Raw genomic sequence first — 24,583 nt, 5'->3', positions numbered from 1 at the left:
TAAATGCAGACTGCCTTCTTCACCTCTACAAAAGATTTTCAATAATACAGAACATTTTGCTTCTCCATAGCACTGCAGCTAACATAAGGCATTCCTTCTTGTTGGTGCATACCTGTGAGGACATCGTAACGTTTTCTATATCCACTGCTACCGTGTAAGTGAAAACCCATAACATGGCAAGCTAAATGCTTGTTGAGAAGCACAGACAGTTGCCAGCAATGGAAAAGAGATGTGATTAAGGCTGGATTTAAGGTTTCTACACTCTGGCAGTTAAGTGACAGCCTCGAGAGTTGTCTGGATTTGTTCTCTAATGGCACCTTCTGGCTGATCACTTCTGGAAAAATAAAGTCACCCTGAGACGGGTGACAACAACACGTAAAGGGTTAACTGGCTTTCCAAAAACCGCATGGAGAATTCCTGCTTGTAGCTTAACTCACACCAAGGATATGGCAAGAACGGGAGAGAGCCCTGTCAGGGTCATGGTAAGCCCCATCACCACACTCAGCCAGGAAGGCTGTTGTGTTGCTGCCTGTGGGAGACGTGGTTTTCTATGCTGAACAGGTCTGTTTCAGCAGTGACTCAAGGACTCAGCTCTGTGGTATTTATGAGGTGATGTTCACTCTGTGGAATACGGCTGTCTTTTGCCCAAGCTGTGTCAAGGGCAAAAAATAATGGAACTGTAAAAAACATTGTTAGAAGTATGCCTCTGAATAAAGAGTATCTAGTAGGTAGTCATCTCCAAAATAACTGGAGTTTTGTCATTGTACCTTTTTTAAAGGATAGAGATTATGGGAACTACACTTTATGGTGGCATCAGATTTGTTACTCAGAATAGCTTTGGGGAGAACATAAACATGACCGCTTTACACTCCTGGAACATAACTAGGAGGAACATTTTAGGGGCTGTGATGTTGGGTCCAAGGCCAGTTTGGGACTGAAGGACAGAGCTCTCTGACAGAGCAGCAAGGGCTTAGGATCAGTCTGGAGCTATTATCCGTATGAAATGCAACCTCCTTGATCCCCAAAAGTCGCTAAAGCCCTGCCGAAAAAAGGCAAGGGAGCAAAGCCCTTGCTCACAGGGCACCCTCTCCGGGGCGCACAACCGGAGCCCCTGCAGCCAGGAGGCGGGAAGAGCAGCCCACGCCGCCCTGCGGCAGTGAGGACCCCCAAGAGGGCCGGCGGGCAGCACGGCGACCCTTTTTCCTCTCATTTCTCGAACTGCTCCTGGGGAGGCTGCCCCAGCTCGCCGGCTGCTCGCCTCCCCCCGCCGACACCGGCTGAGGCCAGCGGGCGACCGGCGCCCTGCCCCCCGCCGGGCGGGAAACGGGACGGAACATGGCGGGTCCCTCCAGCACCCGCTTCCCCGCCTTTCCCCGCGCCGCCGCGCATGCGCGGCAGGCGGCACCGAGGCCGTATCCCTCCGCCGCGCCCCTCTGCCGGGGTATTTGTTATTAAGGTAATACCCGCGCCCCGCGGTAAGTGCCGCGCGCCCCTCCGACGGCTGCCCGCGGGCGGCACGACCCGCCTCGCTCCCGGGCCTGCGCCTGCCGGCGGGCCAGCTCCTCACAGCGCGGCACGGCGCCCCTCCCCTCCGCCCGCCGTGTCCCTCCGCCAGGCGCAGCGGGGACTTTTGTGTGGGGCTTTTGGGCGCCGATGAGCGGCGGCCTCCAGCGCCCCGGGTTGTTGTCGCGGCGGCGGCGACCGGGCCGGCAGCACGGTAAGGCCCCATCTCCGCTCCCTGTCTCTCCCTCACCCCCCGGGCCGGCCAAGCTTTTCCAGGTCAGTCTGCGCCTTTGTATAGGGCCCTGTTACCGGATGTGGAAGTTGATCTCTTCGCTGGTAAAAAATAATTCCACTTCCCCCGGAACCCGGCGCCGCGGCTCCCTCCGCAGCGCCCAGCCCAGCCAGGATTTCCTGTTGGGGAGAGCGGGCGCGCTGGCCGGCCTTCCGGGGACCCCGCCGCGCGGGGGGCGCGGGCAGCGCCGGCGGCGGCCTGGGCCGTGGCGGCGGCCTGGGCGGCCTGCGGGGCGCGGCCTGCAGGGCAGGGGCTGCGCTGGGGTCGGGGGCCGCCGCGCGGCCGGTGGGGTGGTGATGTTGCGGGGACAGGTCACCTCGGGGCCCAGGTGCCCGCGGCGGTCCCACGCCCGCGGCTGCCGCACTGGCCCGGGCGAGCGCGACGCGCCGGGCGAGGGACTCGTGCGCTGAGGGGCAGAGCGGGGCCTGGCTCGTCCCGCCGATATCCCTGCCGGGCAGCCCGGCTTTGGTCGCGTAGGGACCGTCCCACGCCTCGGGTGGGACGGGTGGCCGGTTCTTATGGCGGCCCGAGGCGGCTGAGCTGCGTGACGATGTTTGGCGCCAAAGGTGCCTTGAGAGGAGCTGCGGTGGGAGCGCAGCGCTTCCCTTCTCTGCAGTGTCCCTGTCCGGAGCCTGTAACTCGTGCTTTGGGCTCTTAATAAAGCGTGTGATCGGAGCCCAAACGGGATAAAATGTGTTAGTTTGGACTGCAGTTTTTCTCTCCTAGTAGTCCCAGAGTTGGTGGGACACTGGCTGATAGCACGTCAGTGAAACCTCCTGTAGGAAGTCTTCTGTGTTTAGTGTTTCTAACTTAAAGCAGTTGCATGCTGTTCTTGCATGTTGCTAAGGTAGCTTTAATTTCTTGGTAAAAGCTGCAGTTTAGAGTTAAATGCTCTGAAATTTGTGAATGCACAGTGTGTGGCACTTCAGATTGTTTTTAATTTTTTTATATTTTTAATTATTCATGACTTCTGAAGTACCAGACTAAGCAGTTTGGTTGAAGTGTGTGTGCATGCTAATACTTGTAGTGGTACATAAATCCGCTGTGTAAACAAGGTTAAGAGCATACATGGCAGATCAGCATGTACACTAGATGTAGGCTCTTGTTCGTGACCCACTTTCTTTGCAGAAAGCAGTTTGTTTTTTCGGGTTTTTTTAGGCCTATGTGCCAGACCGAAACTGTTGAGGAAGGTTCCTCATAACAAAATGGATGCTTTAATTAGAGAGACTGGTGCTTTTTGAGGTTATTTTCAAGTTTCAGTTAATCTGAGACATACTCTGTATGGCTGTAGCACAGTTCAAAGGCTACATCATTAACCCTTAGATTCTTCACGTCGGTCATAGCTGTTGTAATCTTTTTCGTATCTAGTGCCAAGCTTATCTCTGGAAGCTTTGTAGTTTGTTGGCAGTGCCAACCCAAACCTTGGCGGGTGCCAGTGGTTCACCCTTGTTGCATAATAATATTCTTTAGATGTTGCATTCTGTTGCAGGTAATGGCCACGTTTGTGCTCTCCTGTTTTAACTAAAAGACTTTTTACCCATCTGCATTATTTAATGGAGTTAATGTTGCTGACAGCTGCTAATTTAAATTAATGTATGAGCCTAATTGGAAGACAGACCTGCCTAAATATAGGCTTGACTATCGTAACCACTAAGCTATTCAACACTACATTTGCTTTCCTGATCTTTCTTTTCAGATCAGGTATTCTTCATCTGATGCATATGTAGCCCAACATGAAGGTCATGTTGCTGTTTAAACGCACTAGAGAGAATTTAATTACAAGCACAACACAGTCATAGAGGAAAGCTGAAAGCTATTAATATATTAATGTAGTTTTTATTATCATAATAGAAGTGTGGGTACTCTAAGCCTATGATATTGAGATTTAAAGTATGACGTGCAAAATTATTGTTGAAATACATCTGGAAGGGTGTGATTCCCTTAGGAAACAATACAGGAACTTTCTGAGTTTTTCATGTGTAAGTCACCATAATCAGTATTAAATGATACATCTAGTGAAATCATACCAAAGTTCTTAAGAGATGCTAGGACATGGAAGTACACCTAGGTTTAATGCGGACCTTCTGGTGCCTTTAAAAGTTGCAAAACATTTAAATAAAAATAATTTTTATTCCAATTAAAAGTTTGTAATTGAAATAAAAACCTTTTTCAAGAGTTTTTCTGAGTTAGGTATTCTGCTGTTGTATCAGGATGTAAAAACAAAACCACAAGTTGATCCTGTTACTTAAATTATAATAATTATCAAAACCGAGTGCTTGATTAAGAATTTAAGTAGTTATTGCTAACTATTTATACACTGTACTTCCAAAAATATTTGTGACCTTGGTGTGGATAGGCATATTAGTTAGAAATGGCTATTCTGAATTTCTGCTGGTACTATGCAATGCTGGGATCAGATGGCATTGTTTCTGAAGGTTGGATCTTGAGAAGCAGGTTAATCTTGTTGAAATAGGGGAAAGAAAAAGGCATTGGGAAAAGGCATTCTTTTTTCAGATGTAATGAGTGTCTTCCAAGCTGTCTTCCAAGTACACTTCTGCTGCATGCCACTTCAGTAGGGAAAACTTTTTAATTAGCATTTTATGAAAGTTTATCTTGGGTTTTTTAGGAATGATTGAAAATCTTATCACAGATACAGGGTATATTATTGAGTTTCTCTTATGGTAAATCGCAGTGCTGTAATCCATGCTTTTCTAACATAAGTGTATCTATTAGGAGTGTGCCTTGGTAGGGGTACACTGGAGGCTGTGAGATTTCTGTGTTGGCAGATGTTCTGCAGCAACTGGTTTGTGTCTGTTGATTTTGAGCAGTTGTTCACCAGTGCAGTGGTAGAAGGTGAATAGGGCTGAGTCCAGGATCGTTGAAGCAGGACGCCAGACTGAAAGGTGCTGCAGTATTTTAAGCCAGACTTAATCTTCTTCCTTTGGACTGCAGACTCTGCTTCTCTGTTGTCTTCAGGGTGTGGTGTGGTGTAGCCCAGGCTTCCCAAGCTGCATGTTTTCCAGCTCCTCTCCCTCCTTACAGGGCCTATTTTGCACACAGTTCTGCCTGAACTCCATTCAAATGCTGTTCTGTACTCCTCTGGTAACAGCATGTTGTTCAGAGTTTTAGAGAATGTATAAAACCTTGAATCTGAGATGAACATGGAAAAGCAGAATGATTTCCTAGGCATAAAGTAGCAATAATAATTTGATGTAAGTTTTATTTACCAGTTAATTGTGGCATCTAGCTAATGATACTGTGTAGAATGCATTGCAGTAACAAAATATGGAAGTTCAGGAGGTGATTAATGCAAAGAAGTCCAAACCCAGCAGAAGCTCTTCCCTATTTTACTCATTTGCAGACAAACCCCATTGCTCACACAGTTGTGTGGGAGCTGCAAGAAGTCTGAAAACATAATCCAGTTGCCACACGAATAACTATAACCGTCTCAGACTTTATTTCAGAGCCAGGAGTGTTTTTATTGTCTGAAAGAATCCTCTTGTAAGCATTATCCAGCTGTTGTGCTAGCCAAGCTTGATGGAAATGTCAGTTACTGAAGAGTACCTTCTAGCGCAGTTCAGTGGAGTTGATTTGTAACACTACATAGAGTAGCAGCAGTATATAACTAAGGGTGCTGCTTTGAAATAGAAATATTTTAATTTTAAATGTATGTTATTGTACTATATATAGTACTTTGCTTTTGATAGTATCACTGTGCTATTGTAGTGTTACTGAGTGATCTCAAGAGAGCAGCTGAAGAACTCCTCTGGAAAGGGAAGAAAGGGAAATTCTGACAATGGAGACCATGGTATGCCCCAGTACTAGCAGTGGAAGAGTGGGGGGGAGGGGGCATGTTACTCAAGGGTTTCTTGACCTTACAATGCTAGTCCTTGGAATGCTCAGCCAGGTAGAAATCAGCTTGGGGTTGAGTCCTCTTGAGAAATTTTGTGAATGCCAGTGCTGATTGGTTAGAAGTGACAAAATGTGCATGTGTTCTGTTGGAAAGGCCTCTGCAGTTGCTGCTGTTAGTGCATTAGTGACACATAATGTGATTTTTATTTTTTGAGTTCAGCAGTGTAATTTTGCTAAGTTTTTAACTTTCTTCCACTAGATGGCCCAGGCATGCTTTCAAGTAACTGATGAAAACTTCATTTCTAAACCAAAGTTAAAATTCAGCATCGCCAAACACACGTAAACTTCTGTGATGCTTTGTGCTTGTTTAAAATACAAACACTTTATATCAACCAAGAGAGTGTTGGTCAATGTAAATAATACATTGTAATGAAGGTTATGTCTGGTATGATCTTCTATGTCCCTCTTTTTCCTTGATTAGAACTTTCCTTAGTGCATGTGGTGCAAAGCAGTTTAGTTTTGCATTGAAATGGAAACTGATGCACTGTTAGTATGACAGTGTGTTCAACCACAGTGGTTCAGAGAGACTCTGATAAAGTGATTTTAGGCTGAAGTTTGTCCCTAACATTTCCCTGGAGTGAGGCTTGCATTTGCATTAATTTGGCTGCATAGAGGTTTGGTAACAATTTTGCAGTTTATTTCTCCAGTAGAGATGTGGTCAGTGGGTTCTGAATAGGCATAGTCATTAAATATATGGACTGTAATTTAATTCACCTATTTGTTGTCTGTCAGACATCATGTATAAGCTTGTGGTCAAGGCTGTTTTGTTGGTTAGTGGAGAAAGATACGCAGAGGACAGCTCTTACCATGAGTGTGGTCGGACACTGGGATGAGGCCAAAGAAGCAGTGGGATGTGCATCCACAGGGACATCCAAAACTCAACAGGACTGAGCCCAATGCAGTATGAATCTGCTAGGCCAGCTTTGGCTGGAAGATTGAATTAGGTGACCTTAAGAGGCCCCTTCCAGTCTCAGGAGTTCTGTAATTCCAAAAGGAGGCTTTATTCCTTTTCTCTACTGCTGTTTAAAACAAAATGAAACACAAGGAAAATAAATTGTCTTTCTGAATTAACTCCTAACTTTTTTGCATTAATTTCCAACTTTCCTTTTGCTTCTGAAGACCTTGTGGTGGTGGTGTTAGGCCACCAGAAGTGTGTGTGTGTTGTGTGCTCTTTCACTTCTTAAATTGCACCCCCTGTCTCCCCACCAAGAAAAAAAGCCAACCATACAAAGGGTTATATTCCTTCTTTTGTTGCTGCACTTGCCGAATGCTCTCTCTGTCCTATCGTTGTTTTATATCATTACTCCTAGTGTCTCCCTAGGATAGTAGGGATAGTAGTTTTTCTTGTTTTCCTGTTTCTCTTTTGCTCTTTATGGAAGAGTCAGCTGTTCCTTCCTCTGCATCTGAATCTGTGCTCCCTTTTTCCTTCCTTTTCCCATTGTCAGTATTTGTCCTGGCCTGCCACCTTCCTGCTCCTCTTCCCTTTTCTTGCTGAAGACAAATCAACATGCCTGTTTGTAGTAAAAGGATGAACATAAATGGAGTATTATTTTGGTGAGGGGATATTGCTGCCTGAAGTCAGTTCTGTAGAGAAGTGGTCTGCTCGTGTTCCTGGCTCTACTGATGTGTGTTGGAGTTCTGCATTTGCAGTATTTATCTCTTCCTTTCTAATTTCTTATAAAGTCAATAGCTTTCAGCTTATGGAGCAATATACCGCACAGGCTTTGCCAGTTGAGCCAGGTGCAGAGGACTTGATTTTGTGATAGACGTGTGTGTTTAACGGGATTTCTTTCTGAACTGATATACTGCAACTTTGTGTAGGAAATTGTAGTCGCATGTAGCTGCAAGGCCTTGCAACTGCTATTATTAGTAATACAGGCTTAACTTCACTTGTGACTGGAAACTAAACTGATGAAAGTAATTCCATTTTTAGCATCTTGGTAGTGGAAAACCTAGCTATAGGACTGAAGTATTCATTATGTATTTTATTTGGTAGCATGAGAAGATTATCTAAAGAATATGTGAGAATTTTTCAGCTCATTTCAGTCGTGTCAAAATTTTGCACTTACAGTTTTTTGTAACTGTAGAGAGTTGAAGCGGGTAGTAATGTTTGTTCTCAGGCAGACATTTTAGCATCATTTTTGTAGCTAAGGATACAGAAACTGTGGTTTAGTGTGAACAAAATGAAGTGATAGTGATGAGCGAGATGTCAGAAAAGTGTTGTGTTTCATAACTATATAAATGCATTTACGTAGTGGTACCTCTTAAACGTGTAGGCATTTTAGATAAGTGATTGTAGTGCCTTTGGGCATGTGGCATAGCAGCCGTGCTGTAATACAATTTGAAAGCTGGGCAGAGCTGCAGAAGGTTGCAGTATCAGGTGAGAACCTCTAAACCACTTTCTGCTATGAACTGTATGTGTCTGATTCAGATAATTTAGTTTTACACAGCATTGCAGCTGCTGTGATTATATCATTGTGATATGGACATCTTCACCCCAGTGTCTGTCTGACAAAAGTAATTCTAAAATCAAGCTGCTTATTGCAGTCAGTAAAGCTTGTTCTCATTGCTGTAATACCAACCCCAGGTTTTGAACTTTTCAGAGTAGTTCAGAAAGAATTAAAAAAATAGCAGTGGCATTTGTGTACTTAAAATGGTATTAATTTTTTTTATTTTTTCTATATATTCCTCTATGTCCTTCACTAGATGTCACTAGTAGATTTGGGAAAGAAACTTTTAGAAGCTGCGCGAGCAGGTCAAGATGATGAAGTTCGCATTTTGATGGCAAATGGAGCGCCTTTTACCACAGATTGGGTAATGAAAACTTTTTCAGTGTTTGGTAAATCTCACTTTTCCTCACCTGCAAAAGAAAACAGGATTATTACAATTAAGGATTTACATTGCAAGCCTTTGGACTTTCTTCTTGGAATTACACAGCTACCTCATGTAATGTCTAATCCAAAATTAAAGTTGTCTGTTTCTTCATATGATTTCCTACTGATCTTGGTAACAGACTGTGAATGAGCTCATTCTGGTGTCTTTTAAGATGAACTTTTGGAATGTTAATGAGAGACAACAGCAGTCATCCTCCTAGTTATTGTGTTTATGCATTTAGTATAGTAAGAGGTCTGAATTAAGAAAGCTGTCCCAACTACCTAAATATGTGCATCTGAGAATTCCCTGATATAGGGGCTTTGAGTTGTCTTTTGGAGGTGCCTTTTTTTTTGAATAGGATACATAGGGAGGTCAGGTACCTAAAATTCTAGGGTGTTTGCAAGCCCTTAGGAGCCTTAAGCAACCCAGCTTTCAAGTTGACTCTGTTTTATGCTGGAGATTGGACTTAAGTGTCTTACAGAGGTCCCTTCCAATGTTGCTATGGCCTGTTGGCTAACACTGAAAATGGGGTTAAGCCCCTTGAAATACCACACCTCAGAAAGACAGAAAAACAGCACAGGCCTTGAAAAGTTGCTTCCAATGAGCAGGTTTTTTGTGTTGTGATTACTGGGGGGGGAAGGGAGAGGGGAAGCCCACAGATACTTAAGCTTTTTTTTTCATACTCTGTAAAAGCCATGACAGCTTTTTTTTCTCTGAGAATGCAAGAGAAAATGGTTTTGAAGTGGTGCCCTAACACCCAAGTTTGATAGCTTCAGAACAGGAAGAAATCCTTCATACTGACATCTTTTAAAGCTCCGTTTTTTCCATTACATTACAGTTGGGAACATCTCCACTTCATTTAGCAGCACAGTATGGACACTACTCAACAACAGAAGTGTTGCTGCGAGCAGGTGTAAGTCGGGATGCCAGAACCAAAGTGGACAGAACTCCATTACATATGGCAGCATCAGAAGGCCATGCCAGCATAGTAGAAGTCTTACTTAAGGTAAAAAATGCTGAAACATGGTCTGACGCATGGATATTACAATGGTTTATGATCAAATATTCGCAATTTCCTTTTAGTCATGAAAACAACATTGAAATGATACGAATACTTCTACTGTGTGCATAGAGCTTTGTTTTCCTGTTAAACTGTAATTTATTTTAGCATTAAAATAATGATTTCAGGTGGATTATTTATTGCTATGTCAAAGTTAATCTTAACTCCTAATTTGGTGTAGTGTGAATAACCACTTTTAGAACCAAGACATGTTGTGTTTTAGGAAGTCTTTAATCCTTTCAGGTAAATAATTGATTTGGTGATTAGTCTGAAGTTCTTTTAAGAAATGTGTAAATGTAAGGTAACAAACAGAACATTACTGACAGAAAAAGGCAGTTTTGGGTTTCATTATGTCACCAGCATTATTTAATTCAGATACTTCTAATGACAGTTTATGCAATGATCTTGTTTGTAGCATGGTGCTGATGTCAATGCGAAGGACATGCTCAAAATGACTGCACTTCACTGGGCTACTGAACATAACCACCAAGAAGTTGTAGAACTCTTAATAAAGTACGGAGCAGATGTTCATGCTCAGAGTAAATTTTGCAAAACGGCATTAGATATTGCGGTAGACAATGGAAATGAAGACCTTGCAGAAATATTACAGGTAACTTTTGATTCATGATGGTGAGGGAGCTTAAAGTACTTGTTTACAGATGTAAAAAACTAAGCTTTTAATACAGCAGCTGTGAAACCCTATATTGATTGGCAGTGCTAAACTCAGTCTAGTTTGTGACATGGAAGTGAGATTAATGTTAGCAAACATTAGTGACCGAAGAACATTTTCACCACCTACAAGTCAGGGATAAGTATCCTTCATTTTCGTAAATTCAAGTGTTGTAGTACGCAGAACTAGGTAGTGTCCTCACAAGCGAATTGTAAAACTTAACTCCCTGCTATGCCGATAAGTTCTGACTGTACCCTAGTGTTCAGTTAGCTTTGTATAGGGGTATTGATTTCCTAACAATTGTAGATCAGGAGAGGAGAGAAGAGATGGCAGTTTTTCATTAGAAAGACAAGGATTGAATTGTTGAAGAGATTTGGATTGGTATGATAACAGATACTTCCATGGGGATGTGTGCTCCACATTAAAGGCAAATGAAGAGCTAAATATTACTGATAATAGAAAGCAAATGAAAAATACCATTATGCCACTGTATAAATTTGTGTTCCCCTACATCTTAAGCTGTAAGAACTTCTACTTGTTCCTTTAGCCTTCTTTACATGTCAGAAAGGATATAGTAAATTAAAGTCATTAATAAGTCAAAAAAAACACAACAAGACACCAAAAAGATGATTGCAATCTACAATCCATAGCAATTACTTAGCTTTCAGAGCTGATTTTTCATGGCATGTAGCTGCCCCAGTGGCCTCAGTTTTTCAGGCCTCTATTTTATGCATGTGAACTTTTGCATATTTACGAAAGGGGCTTGACTTTATATGATCCGCTTTGTTCACAATAAATAAATAAATGGTAAGGAGGAGAGGCAACGTGTCACTGTTCTCTTCCACTTCATCAGACTTTTTGTATTTAAATTTCATCCAGGAAAAAAAGTTTCTCATGTTCTTCCACAAGCACAGTATGTGACATGATGTGCGTGTATTGCATGAATATAATGAGGGAGATCATCACTCTTTGAGTGGAATGTGCAATAATTCTAGTTCTTACAAGGTGAATAACTTCTTTGTACCTACCGTTGGAATGATATTACTATGTTTGTTTCCTAGATTGCAATGCAGAACCAAATCAATACAAATCCAGAGAGTCCGGACACTGTGACGATACATGCAGCAACACCGCAGTTCATCATTGGACCTGGAGGGGTGGTGAACCTAACAGGTCTGGTATCTTCTGCAAATACATCAGAGGGAACAGGTATTTAGATGCCTATAGGATAGCTACTGGGATTTTATACTTTAATCGGTTTTCACCATTTAGTGATAAGGCCTGAGGAAAAGTGGTGGTAAGAATAATTACCATGTGCCTCTTCGGTGTTTATGTGCTGTAAATAGCTGCTTAAAACAACAATCTTCACAGAGATAAATTATCAGAAGTTGTATTTGCTCAAGAAACTTGCTGCAGAATAGCAGAATGTTGCTGAGAGCTGTGTGTTAGCACTGGTTTTAAATTTGTCAGCTAACTATTTTTTTTCCATTGCACCAGATGAAACAGGAGTGTCTGCTGTACAGTTTGGAAATTCATCAACGTCAGTATTAGCCACGTTGGCAGCTTTAGCAGAAGCATCAGCTCCACTGTCTAATTCTTCAGAAACACCAGGTTAGAAAGCTTAAGTCATTTAACATCATTTAATAAATTAAAAGTATAGAACTGGCACTTTCAGTGATAGGTTTCATACAGAAATGAGATTGCAGCCTTCCTTTTCTCAGCATGAACAAAATTTTATTTTCACCTGGAAGGTGGCCAAATTCATATGTACAATTACTTCTCAATAAGATTTCTGACCACAACTAATATTTCTAGTAGCATTCATCTTGCTGAAAGCAAGTAATTCAGGAGATTGAATTTAAGTCTTTGTCTGCGTAGAGTTTAGTTGCATTTGGTTGGAGAATGGTATCTTTGAGTGCTTTCTGTTAGTTATTGGGAAATGTCCCCTAACACTGTTTGTGAATACTTTGTCATCAGTTTTCTTAATCTTTCACCCAAAAGGCACAAGAATATTTGGTGATCTTAATGTGCAATTGGCCCATTAGAGTATCTGTGGGTCATCTTTTCAACATTAAGACATTCTACTTGCATTTATAATAATATGAAGTGATGAGTATGTCCCACTTCAGGCTGGTAGGCTTCAGTTAAACATAAGCCTAGCATTATTGTTCTCCTAGGAAGAAGCAGCCTGCATCCTTCATTGCAGATGTATGCACACTACTTCATTCCATCAGGTCATGACAGGAAGCCAGAAAGGAACAAGGAATTCCATTGTCCCTAGTTGCTAAGTTTTGCATTCTTCTTTCTGATGAGTTTCTCACTTCATCTCTGTTCCATGGATCTTTGCCAGTTACTGCTTTGTCTGAAAAAAATATATATCTGTACTCAGATTTCTGGCCTGACAGCTACATCCTAACATAAACCTGAGTTTTCATCTCAGAGTATTTTGAAGTCTTGCAGGATTTCTTCTAAATACAACTCTTCTGCTGCTTCTCAAAGCAGAACTGTTCTCAAAGTACAGCTGTACTATTTTATGACATTTAAATATTGCAAGTGAAGTGGATGATTCAAAACTAGAGTGCAGTGTCTTTTATTATAGAAGAAGCTGTTGATGTTTTCAATTGATATATTTCGGTGAACCTTGGATCTGTAAGAGAGAAACTCGAGAAAGGATTGCATGGGATTATAGAGCATTAAATGTGTATCCAGGACTCAGTAGTAGGCTTTGGTAGTGAACTGAGTGTAATGTTACAGTAAACCACTGAAGATAAAAACTATTAGAGAGGAGGCAGGAGGCAATGGACAGAAGGAATAAGCTTGAAGTCTTGATGCAGTAACTTCACAACTTCAATAACGCATGTCCATCATACCTAACCATCCTGTTTATTTTGGAGGTTCTGCTTTGATTTTTATGCAGATGTGGGTAATCTTGCAGCATCTTTCTGTGTAAATTATTTTCTGGGTTCTTACTCCTTTTATAGTTCATAAAGCGTAAAGAATATAAAACCAGCATATAGTGACATCAGTAGTAAATGTCTTCAAGTTAAAAATAAAAGAAAAACAACACTATACACCTCCCTTCTCTTGTGGTCATCTTATAAAAGATTCATGTATAGATACTCTCAAAAATTGTAGCGCTGAGAATTCTGGTTTTGGCTTTTACCTTGCATTTAGCCTTCTTTACTTAAGACTGTATAAACTTGGACAAAGCACTTAAGTTCTGCCTTTTATGCTGTTTTTCTGTAGGTTTTCCTCCTCTTTCACAGTTAACTTTACCCTGATCTCTTCCCTAGTTCCTCATGTCTTACAGTTAAAAACACATCAATTTCATAAAACCAAAGAAAGGCAGGTGCTTCTCACTGGAGCTGAATAGACTGATGGTGTGTTTTTTTTTCCATTGTTACTCAAGTATATATGAGGCACAGATGTTATGCACAAATGTGTTGTATAATGTATGTATGGAACTCGGACTTGGATTAGAAAAAAACCTGATTTAAGATGTGTATTTGGAAAGCAGTAACTGGTGTGCTTACACATGGAATTAGGCATATGCCTTGCCGCTTGTGAAGGTGTTCTCCCCATGCGCACACTGCAGCAGAAAATAATGCGTATTAATTTAGAGATTCTTGAAAATAATTGTGCTGCATTCCTAAGTGACTTCAGCTTTCCTTTGACATATGAAGCAGTATGGTAACTAATGATTATATGGATATGAAGGAGAACAAGGAAGGTATAAGGACTGTATTTAAGGGCATGTTTTTCCTTTACATAGAATAACTTCTTTTTAGACAGAATGTTCATTTTTCTGTTAAGGTCTGAGGAAGTCCTGATAATGTTTCCTTCCACAACTAAAAGGCCAGTGCTGAGTTTGAAACTGGAAGATCAGGGCTGTTTGCCACAGCAGCTAGCATTAGCACTTGCAGCTTGGAAAGGCAGTGGCCTTTCTTACTGCTGAGCCTGTATGTGGAAGTCAGATCAAGTTCAATACAACACCACTTATTTATGTAGGACTTACTGTTTTGGTTTACTGAGTAAACACTCTGTGAATATTTAGGCTATAGGACAGTAATCTCTGAACATAAAGAGCTTCAGAAGACAATGACTGCAGTCATTATTTGAACTACAGAGTGATTTTTTTGTGTGTGTGTTATATTGTAATTAACTTAAAAGATGAAAGCTTCAAGGTTTTATCTACCTTCTCTCATCTTGAGCATCACAACACAGTCTATAGGATTTTCATTTAATCTCTGTAGATAGAAAGCACTTTAATGTCTATCATTTAAATCAAAGGCTTTGCTTGTACCCTGACAAATTGAAAATAAAATACAGAGTTAGTGTGCTTGAGATTCTTTGATTGTGCTGCTAGTGATCTCGCTCTTTTGTCTTGGTATCTCATTGCTTTAAAAAAATAAAGTGGTAGTGCGAGACCTCAGTTAGTGTCTAGTGTGAGTATGGTGTGTGTTGGAGTTCTGAATGCAGTCTTAGCCTTACCTTACCATGATGTATAGATGTAATGTAAAACTTCACTGCTATTTTTGACAGTCAATATCAAATAATGAATTAGAAATGCTTGCTTGAGCTGGGATTTTTTTATTTTTTACCTTTACATGTAAAAATACATACATACAATGTTTATTTTTCTACTTAAGCTCTAAGTTTATCCTTCAAAGGTGTAAAAATGTCAACTCTGCAGAACTTTTCCTTTAGTCCTGTTTCATATTTTGTATAACAAATAAGGTTGTGTTTGTGGTTGAACTACCCAGGTAGTACAGACAAAACTTTAGGATTCTCTAAAGTTCCTTCAGTCTGTTGTAGTCTTGAAGACCATTACGGTAAGCAGAGAAGTCAAGGCTGGGTCCTGAGGTACACCTGGCAAGTCACTGGTTGAGGAGTAGTTTCAAGCTAGTATTTAAAGTTTGTTTGGTTTATTCTGCTGTTAGTGTAAATTAGTCCAGCTTGTGTACAATGCAGAAGTTAATTGTGTTCTTAAAAGCAGCTCTTGTTCTTGCTGCAGTGTTAACACTGAACCCCAAGCATCAGTTTTGAGTGGGGTGTATCTATCGGGAAACATACTAAATAAAAGAGCTACTATATTGAGCAAGGTAAACCAGGACAGAGTTCCATGTATATTTCAAAATGTTAGTGCCTTATGTTGCCTGGTAAAAGATTTTATTTTATTTATTTATTTATTTATTTATATTAACCGTATAATGTCTTCTAAAATTTTCTGCCACTCAGTGCATTATTACACCTTTTTTTTCTGCTGTATTTAAATGCATTTGAAATCATGTAGTTTAATTAAATTGACTTAATTCCTTTACTAATCTGTTGATAGTTGTGGCCACAGAAGAAGTTGTGACTGCAGAGTCTGTGGATGGTGCTATTCAGCAAGTTGTCAGTTCTGGAGGTCAGCAAGTTATTACTATAGTGACAGATGGCATTCAGCTTGGTAATCTGCATTCAATTCCAACCAGTGGAATAGGGCAACCAATCATTGTGACCATGCCAGATGGACAGCAAGGTGGGTGGAAACACATACAATTTCAGCTTGAGCAACTGTTTTAATTATAGTAATTATAATGAATTGTTAGGTGCAAATAGTTTGGACAATTTTGTGTAAGTCTAAATTTAAAAACATTGAGTTCTTATATTGCAAAATGCTCAGACATGAGCTACTGCAGTTCAGTGAGTTACATGTCAGCAGAGTGCATTAGGAGGAAGAATAGAAGAATTATTAACTGTGTGGAAGGGAAACGGTACATTGAAGGGAAGAGTGATAACTACTTACTTTGCTTTGAGTAAGCTTGATTCTTGCAGACTTGTTTTGAAGGCTAGAAGATGGAGTCAAACAATAGTCTTCTTCCAGTACTCACGTAGTTGCTTTGCCAGAAGGACAGGGAGGTGAGGCTTGGATGTAGAAATCTGGTGCTTCAAGCAAACTGCGCAAGTCCTATGGAGTGTGTTCTTAACAGAACAAAAGCCAAGTCTGACATGCTTGAGGTTTTAGAGGAGCAGTGGCAGAACCAGTGGAACCAGAGTGACACAAATGGTCCTGTTGGGCCATATGTTTGTGGAAGCTGCTAGGGTCATAAGTGTGTTTTGTGACATGTATGTTTTGGGTGGTTTCTTTTAAAGATGTTCTGCCACTACTATCTAGACAAAAGTTATTCCTTCTCCAGTTTCTTCATGAGGACTTCCAGTGTGGAGTTTGAAGAGCTGTACCCAGGGGACAAGTTATTTGGTTCACTGTCTTGTCTGAACAAGTACAGCTAGTTACCAGAAAGCATGAATGTGTGTAGGTAGTTAACTGAAGTGACAGTTACATTTATTTGCCAGATGGTTGCATGTCTATATTAAAAGTATGAATTTCTTTAGATCCATTTTCCTTTAAGGTTAGTAACTACTGGATTTTCAGATTACCTATGGTGTTCTAATCAATCAAAATCAAAAGCCAGTTTTGTATTTAGTATTTGCTTAAGTAACATTATAAAGATTGTTGGTTTTAGACATTAGAGAATTGGCAGGCTGGTAACTGCTGCAATTCACTTCCATGTTTGTTTGCCCTGCAAAAAATGGCAATAATACTCCAGAGTGACAACTAACTATTGTGGACCTCAGTAGCATACAAGCAGCTAAAGTTTTTAGTAAATTCTCCGCATATAGACTTCACAGTGCACTTTATTATATAGTTGTGTGTTCATAGGGGAAAGTCTCTGCATTTTATTGCTGTTAATAAAATTTTATATAGTGCAAATACTGTTTGAAGCAAATATATTTATATGTACAAATGTTTTCAGTATTAACAGTTCCAGCAACAGACATTGCTGAAGAAACTGTGATAAGCGAAGAACCGCCAGTGAAGAGACAGTGCATTGAGATTGTTGAAAATCGTGTGGAGTCTACAGAAATAGAAGTAAGGAGTATATTGCGTGATATGTGTTAACCAGAGTATTCAGCACTGAATATCTGGTTGTGGGGTTTTCTATTGTTCTATAGTTTAATTTTGTGTTACCAGAGACTGAAGTGTCTGAAACAATAACTTGTTCTGTCTTCCCTGTTACTGGAATTCATCTTTTACAAAGTTGTTGTTAAAAGAATGTAGGAGGGCTGTTTGCTTCATCCTCTGGTTGTGCACATAAGAGGCACTTCTTTAAATATATGATAACTTAATTTTTTGTTTTTCCTTTAAGATCCCCAGCTACTTTTTCAAACAAGGTACCAATATATTGAATAACTTGACATTTTCTATTAGTGAATGAGAGTACTGTACCCACATCTTTCTGTTATGACCACGTGCTTGTCCTGGTTGTGAGATCTTATTTTTTACAAGGTTTCCTTTCCATTCATGATATCTAAATAACTATTAATGGAAATGTGAAACAGTAAGATTCTGCATTTGTCAGTTTGTATCTGCTCCTCCCTCCTACCCCCCCCCCCCCTTTTTTTTTTTCGTCTGGAGCTGTTTACACATCTTTGCCCCATCCTGTTGTGGTTTTGTTTGTTTGTTTTTAATTATAGTGTGAGACACCTAACACCACTGAGAGCTCTTTTTATATATGAGAAATGTTTGATTTTAAATTGTAGCCTTTTTATATTAGCCACAATAGGTCAACCATCTCATTCCTTCTTCTGTTACTTGTTACTGTGCTGACCAGCTTTGATCAAAAGTTTATGAAAATGGCTGTTTGCCTTGTCTAGGCTGTAAGTTCTCATTTTGTCAACTCCACGGTACTTCATTTATCAAAGATTGTATTCTCCAGCTTCTGTTCATATTACTGAATTGTGCCGAATTGAATATTTTTTTTATTGTACAGTGTGTGCTATATTATCCATGTCTAATAACAATAATTACCACCTTTCATCACTTGCTTTCCCTGTCCCTAAGTTGTCACATACTTCTAGGGTTTGCAGCTTTGTGGTCATTACAGATTATCATGACAGTTGAAATTTTCTTGCTGCTTTTTTAAAAATGTATGACTGTTACAATAAAAGTGTTTCTTAAACATTTGCCTGAATTATTCATAAAGGAAATTACATTTCCTTAAGTATTTTAATAATTCTGTTAGGTGAAAGAAAAAAATGTTGATTGTTTAAGGAATAAATTGACCTGTTCCTAATTGCACATAGTTGGTGTAACAGTACAAATAATTCTTTTAAGGGGATTACCAGTTTTAGTTGTATGTTTTAAACACATCTCTCAAATAATGAAAGAAGTTGGTTTAAATTAGTTACTTTCTTTGTTACTTTTAAGTGTGAGTTTTGATGATAGACTTTGTCCCTGCCTATGCTCCATCACTGACAGTGTTAAAGGTCAGGTTGGATGGAGTCTTGGGTAACATGATTTAGTGTGCAGTGTCCCTGCCCATGGCAGGAGGGTTGAAACCAGATGATCTTAAGGTCCTTTCCAACCCCAAGCATTCTGTGATTCTATACAACTGGAAATGCAGATGCAGACCTCTGCCTCTGTTTGGAGGCAAATTGTGATTCACAGGGGTATGGTGCTCCCTCAGTTTGGTAACAGAGGCATTAAAGAAGTGCACATAAAGTCAGTTCACTTCAAACTTCATCGTCATCATAGAAGGTGTTAGATAGTTGAATTTGGTGGGAGTAGGACCCCTCTGCTCATTAAAATATTTTTTAATGCAGAAAACCTTTATTGTTTGGTTTCCCATGATTTATTCCTTTATTTCATTATAAAGAGTTGATTCAAGGCTAAGAGCACTTTCTTCAGCTACTTTAAATTCATGGCGTGTGAACAGTTAACTGTAGTTAAGTTGAACATCATCCCATTCATGTCAGGTGACAAACTTCCCTGTGAAAGTATTGTGAATGACTAAGGGTGTCCTTGTGGTCTTCTGTTTTTCTCTTCTGCGTCTGTTAAGTTCAAACATTCCAGCTTATTTTGAAGGGTGGTAGCAATTTTCCTGAACAGTTTGATATTTTAAATACAGGGTGGCAGCAAAAAAAAACCCCTGTGGCACAGATACTGTTTTTCATTTTCATGCATAATTCATTAACATGCATTGATTTTTATTTTCATTCTTGTATTTGACTTTTGTTGCCTGCTGTGTTGCATTCTGTGTTGCATGCTTGAAAGGTCACACATTAGAACCAATCATTTCATTAGACTAAAAAAAAAAAGCATTATTGTAGACTAATTATATTAGTGAATTCATATCCCTGTTTGTTCTGTTGTTAAAAAGAATGCTTGGTTTGGTTACGTTAGTTACGGATGTCCTTGTTGTCAATACATAGACTGTTACGAAAAGTTACATGTAATGATAAATTGGAAGATTTCTTAAGAGCACTCAGGGTCCTCTAATTTGTTTTTTACCCAAGTAGGTTTTTATACTGATACAAAAGAACTTCAGATAATTAGAACACTTCCGGATTTGATTATATTAACAGATCAGATACAGTCCTCCCTATTCTAGATGTCAAAGGAACCAATTTTCCCTGTTCAGTCTGCCGTAGATCTGCATTGCTCTTCCAGAAGCACCGGTTTCTTTTCACTGCCTAGGTAGACAGTATGCTTGGCATCAGTTCCTTAACTTGTTCTGTTGATGTTGGAGCAATGACTATCTAAAAACTACACCTATTGGTAGTAGGACTAATGTACATGCTTTGAATTGCTAGTATGTTTGGTAGATACTTGGTTTACCTTCTTGTCTCTGCCACTGAGACTTGGTTTTTTAGGTATGGTGTCTCCCCCTCCTCTATTTTTCTCTTCTATGGGAAATACTTTTAGGTATGGTCTACGAACCCCTTCACTCCCAACTGTTTGCAGTCTGCACACACTCCAAATTTTCAGATGTGGAACTTCCTTTTCATATAAGTAAGATTAGAGGAGCTCTCATTTTATTAGCATAGGCTCCGGATGAAACAAACCCCTCCTAGCTTCCTCTAGTTCTTAAAGCCCTGTGTAAAATCAAGTTGCACTTAATGTGGTCTATATTATAGCTAGTCTTTATGACATGTTAATAACATTTCTCCTTCACATGTTGTTTTTGCTGTACAGATGCTGCTGTTAGCAATGATCTGACCACCTATGTCATTGTATTCCAGCACATTCAGCACAGCATGTGACTGCTAAATGTGACTGTGACAAGTACTGAGAACAGTAGCAAGTAGAAGGGAGGCAGAGTATTTTGTATTTTCAGGCTCTGATCATGAGAATATGCGAGTGCAGCAAAGATGTGAAGAATAGGGATTCTGTTACGTGGGAGGGGGGAGAGAAGATTTTAACAACTGTTTGACGTGTTAAATGGGAATGTGGTACCGAACTGCTGGAAATAAGGTAAAAAGGCACCTTACTTTGACTGGGCCTCAATTTCTGATAAGAGTTTTGTTTTTCTGGGAAATAGCTTGCTTCTCTAACAAGTTCCCTCCTGTGCATACTTAACAACTACAGTGGAAAGAATGATTTGAAATCAAATACTACCTTATTCATAAAAGTATGATGCACTTTAATGAAATGGCATTTGGTTGAAGATCAAACCAAAACTATTTTCTAAGCAAATTGCTTTTGCAATTGGGCTCAGTGCAGCATCAAACAAAATGACGGAACCTACGTCACTGCAGATAGAAGTACATTCTCCTTAGTTCCTAAGGCAGCTTCATAGGAAATGGCATTTCCCATATTATTTTGCTTGGAAACCATTTTATAGCAGTCCCCAACAAACCTGTATGCAGGATGGAGCCTTAAGTTCCTCCTTTTGAATTGAAAAAGCTCATCTAGCTAAGTGTCTGTTAATTCATAAAGATGGGGTATCCTTGAGGATGTAATTATACATCAGGATTGCATAGTATTAATCACATCAGATCACTTTGTTTAGGAAACCTAGTTATGTGTGTATTTTGGTTAGTGGGCAGCTGTCACTTTACAGCGCAAGTTGCTGTTATGTGTCAGTTTTTCGTTCTACTGTCTGACTGAAAGTACAACAGACTAGGACAATCCTGTTTGATTGGATTCCAATTTACAAGAGTAACAAAGGGAATTGAGTACTGGAGAAATGCTAATATATGATTTTGCATTTGATCACTGCGCTTCCTCTTTTTACTTCACTCTTTTCCTATGAAGACTTGCTTGGTATCATTGCATCTAAAGAAACTTGGGTTTACTATGGTTCCACCTAAAGCCTTATTGTGGGGAGGTGTCTGGTGTGATAGTTCCTGTTTAATTTACACAGCAGTGCTTGGTTTGCCCAAGTAAGAACTGAACAGTTTCTACATGATATCCTGACACTTGAGCTGCATGTAAAGGCAAAGAATTTGCCATTTTAATGTGTATTCGATACATATTTGACAAAATATTGCTGGTTATGTTTTTAATAGGAAAGAGAAACTCTTCAGAAACAGCTGGATGAGGCAAACAGAGAAGCACAAAAATATCGTCAGCAGCTCCTAAAGAAAGAACAAGAAGCAGAGGCCTATCGGCAGAAGTTAGAGGCAATGACCCGCCTCCAGACTAATAAAGAAGCTGTTTAATAAAAGTGAACATACTGCAAAGCCTGTTACTTTCCAAAACCTGCAGTACAATCTTGAACTGTACACTATATAGGTACAGATGCAGGATTACATGATAGAGAAGATGCTACAAGTTGATAACTGGACTTAAGCCGTGAGCTCTCATTAATTTCTTGTAACATAAAAACTCTGAATTTAGAAATTGTGAAAAGTATTTAAAATGAAATACTGTAAATAGTTGGTTTTTTTACAGTTTCAAAATGAGTTGATAAATCTTTTTGAAGGGATCCAGAAACACGAGAAGCCAATGTTTTTGTGAAATTTTTGATTTTAGTATGAATCTAACTTCTGAAAAACAGAACAGTTTTAAGGGTGATATTGTTGATTTAAGCCGACAACTTGAAAATTATGTGACAAAATGATTTAACAGTTATTTCTACATGGTAACAACTTAAACTTCTCTGAGTAAGACATTTCCAAGTGGAAATCTTTGTACAGCTTTAAGTAGTTGTCTCAGATTCTCTGAAAACCATTTTTGGTTTTGTTTTTTTTATTTTAGGTGGTGAAATTTTTATATTTAATTTCAGATATATCCAAGTAGATTTACATGTATATGAAGCTAATATTTTTTAAACTTTTCAGTTTGTACATATGCTGCATGTTTTTATAATTTCTACACATACATCTTGCATAGGTATTTTTCAGCAAAGATGAGGAAAATTATAAGGAAAATTACGAGGAAAATGTTTAGCTTATATGTCATTGGAAGTAAGCAGCCAGTTTAATTGTGGATGGTATATTTGTTGGAAGAATGTAATTTGTAATTAAAAACAAAAAAAAAATCTTCATTTACATACGAGGTGTGATTTAAAATTTGGTAGTGGAGGCAGCGAAACTTCACTTTGTGTCTTACAATTTTCATGCACAAGCATTTAAAAGTTCAGTAATGCATAGGAAAGAATGTCTCCACTGGAACGCAAATAGTAGTTCTTTTAGGATATTCCTATTGATCTCTTTTTCCCAATAGCCTTGAAATCATTTCAGTGATACCTTTTTTTCTAAATGGACTTTTGCATTTTAATTATGCAATTGGACAAGTAATTTTTTTATGTTGTGATGCTCCTCTTACCCAGCATCATTGTTCTTCACTGTGATACTGTGTTTCTGTGTGTCTGTGCAGTGATCTATTATGGTTAGGATTTATATAGCACATTACATCTTCAGAGCGTTGTAAAATCTTTTAAAGAGCCCTTACTGTACTGCCTGAGGCAGGTAAGTGAGTGTTACTGTCTCAATTTTATAACTGATACAAGTGCAACACAGGGAGTGTTAAATGACTGCCCCAAGACCACATGGATCTGTGGCAAACCTGGGAATAGATCTCAGGAGTTCCTGGCTTCTAGTCCTGTGCTTAGACTGAGCTGCCTTAAGATTGTTCAGTGCTGTTGTACATTAAATTTTGAACTACTGTGCAGATTCCTTTTTTTGTAAGATAAAACTCTTCGTGCTTTGCTTTGTTGTTCCATGTTTCACTGCTTTTATGGAATTGTTTATATAAACTTAAGCAAAAAGTCTAGTTTACCTATACTGTACACAGAAAAATTACCCTTAAAACTGTACTCTGGCCTACTTTTTCTATTTTACAATTAAATATCTTTTCCACATACATCTATTGTAGAATCAGTTCCATTTCAATTTTTTTGTATGTACATCAAGGTCAAACCTGTGTTGTGTCAGCTTTCAGAAAAATAAGGAAAAACTGGTTTTAGGATTAGAATGGACTTCAGAGTTAGGAGGGAGGTGTGGGGAAAGAATTGCATAACACAGTACTGAAGTAAAACCTTCCTTCTTCAAACTTTGATTTGGGTTTATAGAATTGGCAGTTAGGAAAAAATCCTAAATATTCTAGTATTGGTAAAAATTTGGCAAGTTTGATCCCATTTGGGAAATTAGGATGAAATTATTGGCAAAGAATCAAAATATATAAAAAAGGGGAAAAGCTGTGCTGGTGGTTTTTAGAATTATTATTTTTCAAGTATATAATCCTGCTCAGTTGGTACTTGAAGCAAGCGTTATGCAGTGACTAACTGGAAATAGCTACTTTTTTTTTAGAAACTCCATTATGTCACTAGCGAGTGTAGGAACCAGTTAGTCAAGATAAATGCTGGTTAGGCATTTCTCCGATTGAATTATTCTATGATCAAAATAATGTTTGTGTCCTCACATCCCACAGACTTAACTGCAGTTTAATCTCTGTGAACTCTTCACAACGATAAGAATTCAGCGTTGGTCTGGGCAGTGATAGTGGTAATGTTCACCTCCAAATGGAGCTTTCCCACGGTTTCGATGGCACAGACCTTTGGAGCAAACAATGAAAAGAACCTTGTCTATTAATCCTGCTTCCTGTGAGCAAATATTCTATTCCTCATTGTCTGAAACAAAATCCTTGCAAGTGCAGGGTAGCTATAACAGAAACTTATCACCAGCAATATTTACCGTACCTGTAATTCATTATCACTTATTTTATTCTAGTTCCGAACAGGACCTGCTGTTTGTTCTCTTCTACCCAGAATGAGAAACCAGCCTGATGAAACTATCACCTTTGAGCAGAAGCATAGGGTATATGTCACATGGAGTATTTACTGTGTAGTTTAGCTCTGGAAACGTTAAAAGTATTGTTCCTTATTTGCTGTTCCAAATTGAAGTCATAAATGTAATTAGCTACCAGCTTTCCTTGAGCAGACGTCCACATATTGAAGTAATGCATTAGTTACTTGTAATGAGGTACAGTCACAGTTTCTGAGAA

At 39.5% G+C, this 24,583-nt stretch overlaps 1 protein-coding gene across 6 annotated transcripts; it reads left to right on the top strand.

Moving 5' to 3' along the window:
- The first annotated feature begins 1,235 nt into the window (after positions 1-1,235).
- Positions 1,236-23,443, top strand: GABPB1 (GA binding protein transcription factor subunit beta 1). Of its 6 annotated transcripts, XM_061446909.1 has the most exons (10): positions 2,050-2,642; positions 7,984-8,087; positions 8,414-8,521; positions 9,420-9,587; positions 10,057-10,251; positions 11,373-11,520; positions 11,809-11,922; positions 15,647-15,832; positions 17,109-17,224; positions 21,646-23,443. In XM_061446909.1, the coding sequence occupies exons 3-10, from the start codon at positions 8,414-8,416 to the stop codon at positions 21,796-21,798; spliced, it is 1,188 nt and encodes a 395-aa protein (XP_061302893.1). In that variant the 5' UTR covers positions 2,050-2,642; positions 7,984-8,087; the 3' UTR covers positions 21,799-23,443. The 6 variants fall into 6 exon arrangements, with proteins under 6 accessions (XP_061302887.1, XP_061302888.1, XP_061302892.1 ...); XM_061446903.1 differs by lacking the exons at positions 2,050-2,642; positions 7,984-8,087 and adding an exon at positions 1,236-1,456; XM_061446904.1 differs by lacking the exons at positions 2,050-2,642; positions 7,984-8,087 and adding an exon at positions 1,244-1,456 and having other exon boundaries at positions 11,373-11,484.
- The last annotated feature ends 1,140 nt before the right edge of the window (positions 23,444-24,583 follow it).

This window comes from Pezoporus flaviventris, unplaced genomic scaffold (assembly GCF_033815535.1).
Source record: "Pezoporus flaviventris isolate CSIRO_AGI_PZ_B2104156 unplaced genomic scaffold, CSIRO_AGI_Pfla_v1 ptg000006l, whole genome shotgun sequence".
NCBI lineage: Eukaryota > Metazoa > Chordata > Aves > Psittaciformes > Psittacidae > Pezoporus > Pezoporus flaviventris.
Note: the sequence above shows the minus strand (reverse complement) of the source record. Positions and strands in the feature narration are given on the sequence as shown.

Excerpts from the sequence above, each read along its gene's own strand:
- GABPB1 (XM_061446903.1), top strand. The coding sequence starts at position 1,388 with ATGCGCGGCAGGCGGCACCGAGGCCGTATCCCTCCGCCGCGCCCCTCT. Across the intron at positions 9,588-10,056 it reads TAGTAGAAGTCTTACTTAAG|CATGGTGCTGATGTCAATGC; the intron begins GTAAAAAATGCT and ends TCTTGTTTGTAG. Across the intron at positions 10,252-11,372 it reads ACCTTGCAGAAATATTACAG|ATTGCAATGCAGAACCAAAT; the intron begins GTAACTTTTGAT and ends TTTGTTTCCTAG.